At 61.0% G+C, this 3,192-nt stretch overlaps 1 protein-coding gene across 1 annotated transcript; it reads left to right on the top strand.

The window, feature by feature from the left end:
* Positions 1-1,044: 1,044 nt before the first annotated feature.
* On the top strand, positions 1,045-2,049 carry GPR12 (G protein-coupled receptor 12). The gene has a single exon (XM_075563578.1). The coding sequence runs from the start codon at positions 1,045-1,047 to the stop codon at positions 2,047-2,049; it is 1,005 nt and encodes a 334-aa protein (XP_075419693.1).
* Positions 2,050-3,192: the final 1,143 nt, after the last annotated feature.

Raw genomic sequence — 3,192 nt, 5'->3', positions numbered from 1 at the left:
CCCAGCACATGCACCCTGGGCGCCCGGTCCGCGGCGGCACAGCCTAGGAGGAAACCCCTTTGCGATGGGAGGGCCATGTGGCCGAGGGCGATTCTCCAAATCGAAAGAACTGCCGCCCGCCGCGCCTGCCGCCACCGGTTCGCAATTCTGATCACCTATGCGGCCGGATAGGAAAAGGCTGAGGTAAGCCGGGGACTCTGGAAATCCGGGCCGCCCACCCAGGGCCACTGCCCCAGCTGCCAAGGCCACCGGGCTTGCAGGTCGCGCCCCTCGCGCGCAGAGCCCCCGTCCGCGGGTCTGTGGGGTGCAGCCCCGGGCCTCTGGGGGCCGCCCACGCGGGGTCCTGTGGCGCGCGGCAGGGGCGCGCGCACGTGGCGGGGGCGCGCGGGCCGGGGGCGCGGTGGGGAGGCGGAGGGAGCCAGCAGAGCCGCTTACCTGCCGCCGCCCGCAGCCCGCGCCCTCCCCAGCGGCCGCGCCCCTCGTCCGCAGGCTGGAAGAGAACCGCGCTAGAAGGCCCCCTGGAGCCCCCTCCGCTGGCGCGCCAAGGTGACCCCCACGAGGCTGTGGCCCCGCCTGTTCCCACGCTCCAGACACCAGTCTGTCTGTCTGTCTGTCTGCCTGTCTCCACCACTTGGTTGCACACACCTGGCCTCCCTGATTTGGGGGCGCGGCATAGCATGTCCCCAGAAGTCCAAGCCTGGCGACCCCCTTTGTTCTCCTTGGGCAGGGGAGGGAGGGTGAGCGTGTGCACGCGCGTGCAAGCTTTTTTTTTTGGGGGGGGGATGATCAGTGGCCACCTCCGTAGCCGCCCAGATGTCCCCTAGCCACGTACTCTCGCCCCGAGGCGCACTTTCCCCGGGCGCTGGCCGCGCCAGCCTGGCCCACTTGCGGGGACCCTTTGCTCTAGTCCGCTTGCTCCTTGCAGCGCGAAGCTGCAGGCATCCGGTGGGACACCCCATCCTAGGCGCTGCCCGGGTTGGGGTGCGGAGTGCCTTCGCAGCTGAGCAGTGAGCAGTCTATCTTTCCCTCGAAGGCGCCGCTAAGATGACTGAGGAGGTGCAGGTCAACGCCAGCGGGCTCCCTCGGGACCACCTGGAGGCCGGCTCAGCGGAGAACGTGTCGGCAGGTTTATCCTCGCAGACACCAGTGGTGGAGCCCGCGCCCGAGCTGGCTGTGAACCCCTGGGACATTGTCCTGTGCACCTCGGGGACCCTCATCTCCTGTGAGAACGCCGTCGTGGTCCTCATCATCATCCACAACCCCGGGCTGCGCGCCCCCATGTTCCTCCTCATAGGCAGCCTGGCCCTGGCCGACCTCCTGGCCGGCCTCGGCCTCGTGGTCAACTTCGTGTTCGCCTACCTGCTGCAGTCCGAGGCCACCAAACTGGTCACGGTGGGCCTCATCGTCGCCTCCTTCTCAGCCTCCATCTGCAGCCTGCTGGCCATCACGGTGGACCGCTACCTGTCCCTCTACTATGCCCTGACCTACAATTCCGAGAGGACAGTCACCGTCACCTATGTCATGCTGGGCCTGCTCTGGGGGACCTCCATCGGCCTAGGGATGCTGCCCGTGCTGGGCTGGAACTGCCTGCAGGACGAGGCCACCTGCAGCGTGGTCAGGCCCCTGACCAAGAACCACGCGGCAGTGCTGTCAGTCTCGTTCCTCTTCACGTTCGCGTTCATGCTGCAGCTCTACGTCCAGATCTGCAAGATCGTCCTGCACCACGCCCACCAGATCGCCCTGCAGCGCCACTTCCTGGCCACGTCACACTACGTGACCACCCGGAAGGGGGTGTCCACGCTGGCCCTCATCCTGGGCACGTTTGCGGCCTGCTGGATGCCCTTCACCCTCTACTCCCTGATCGCGGACCACACCTACCCGCCCACATACACCTACGCCACCCTGCTGCCCGCCACCTACAACTCCATCATCAACCCGGTCATCTACGCCTTCCGAAACCACGAGATCCAGAAGGCCCTCTGCCTGGTCTGCTGCGGCTGCGTCCCGCCCAGCCTGGTGCAGCGAGCAAGCGCACCCAGCGACGTGTAGTCACATCCGGGCCAGGCGGACTTGGCCCTCCTGGAGCGGGGGGACTTCATTTAGCGGAGTACCGTGATTGACGTGAAATGGATGCAACTAGTGTTTTTACCCCTGAAGAAAAGATGAATATCTATATTAATATATATCCATGGAGTTCTTTGCTCAATATTTTTGTTTGTTTAGTTGCCGGGGTGGGGTGGTGGTTTTATATCTGGTTGTGGGGTTAAGAAGGGGTGGCAGGGCCAAGGTGTGTTGCTGAAAGGCAAGTCTTCCCAGAGCTTTTTTCCTGGGCTTTCAATGCATTTGCGTTATTGAGGAAAATAAAGGAGATGTTATTCTTCCCCTCCACCCCCACTGCAGACTGTTTTTCTAACATCAAAGCGGGCATTCCATGCCGCCTGCCTCTAACGGGACAGGGGCCCATGTAAGCCCACCACAGACCATTCCATGACAGTACTGGACAGGACGGGGTTCTGTGCACATGAACCTGAAAAACAAACTCACTGCCAGGAGTCGATTCTGACTCACGGCAACCTTATGGGACAGGGGAGAATGGCCCCTGTGGGTTTCCAAGGCCGTGGCTCTTTATGGGAGTAGAAAGCCTCATCTCTTCCCCCAAGGAGTGGCTGGTGGTTTTGAACTGCTGATGTGGTTAGAAGCCCAGCATCCAACCCCCTGTGCTACCAGGGCTCTTTGTTACTGAGCAAAAGGTGTTACAAGAAAGAAAGAACAGACATCAGTCAGTGTGTCCTAACTTCAGGGCCACCTGCATTAGCAGTACACTAGGTACACATGTTGGCCCTGATCACAGGCAGGCTTACAAACAAACAAAACAAATTCACCGCCACTGAGTCACTTCTGCTCATAGCGACCCTGTGGCACAGGATCGACACTGCCTCTGTGGGTTTCCAGGACTGTAGCTCTGGGCATAGAAAGCTGCTAGATTTTGAACTGTTGACCACGTGGGCAGCAGCCCACGTGTAACCACAAAGCCCCCAGGGCTCCTCATTTAGCATCAGGTCTCCAAGGTGACCTGACTCGAATCCTGGGGTGCCCTTTGCTTTTCCTATGAAGAAGCCATCATTCCCACTCCTTAGGCTGCAGTCTGATTTATTTCAGGGAAGAAAAGATGGTGTGTGTATTAATAATCCC

Source organism: Tenrec ecaudatus, chromosome 11 (genome assembly GCF_050624435.1).
Source record: "Tenrec ecaudatus isolate mTenEca1 chromosome 11, mTenEca1.hap1, whole genome shotgun sequence".
Classification (NCBI taxonomy): Eukaryota; Metazoa; Chordata; class Mammalia; order Afrosoricida; family Tenrecidae; genus Tenrec; species Tenrec ecaudatus.
Note: the sequence above shows the minus strand (reverse complement) of the source record. Positions and strands in the feature narration are given on the sequence as shown.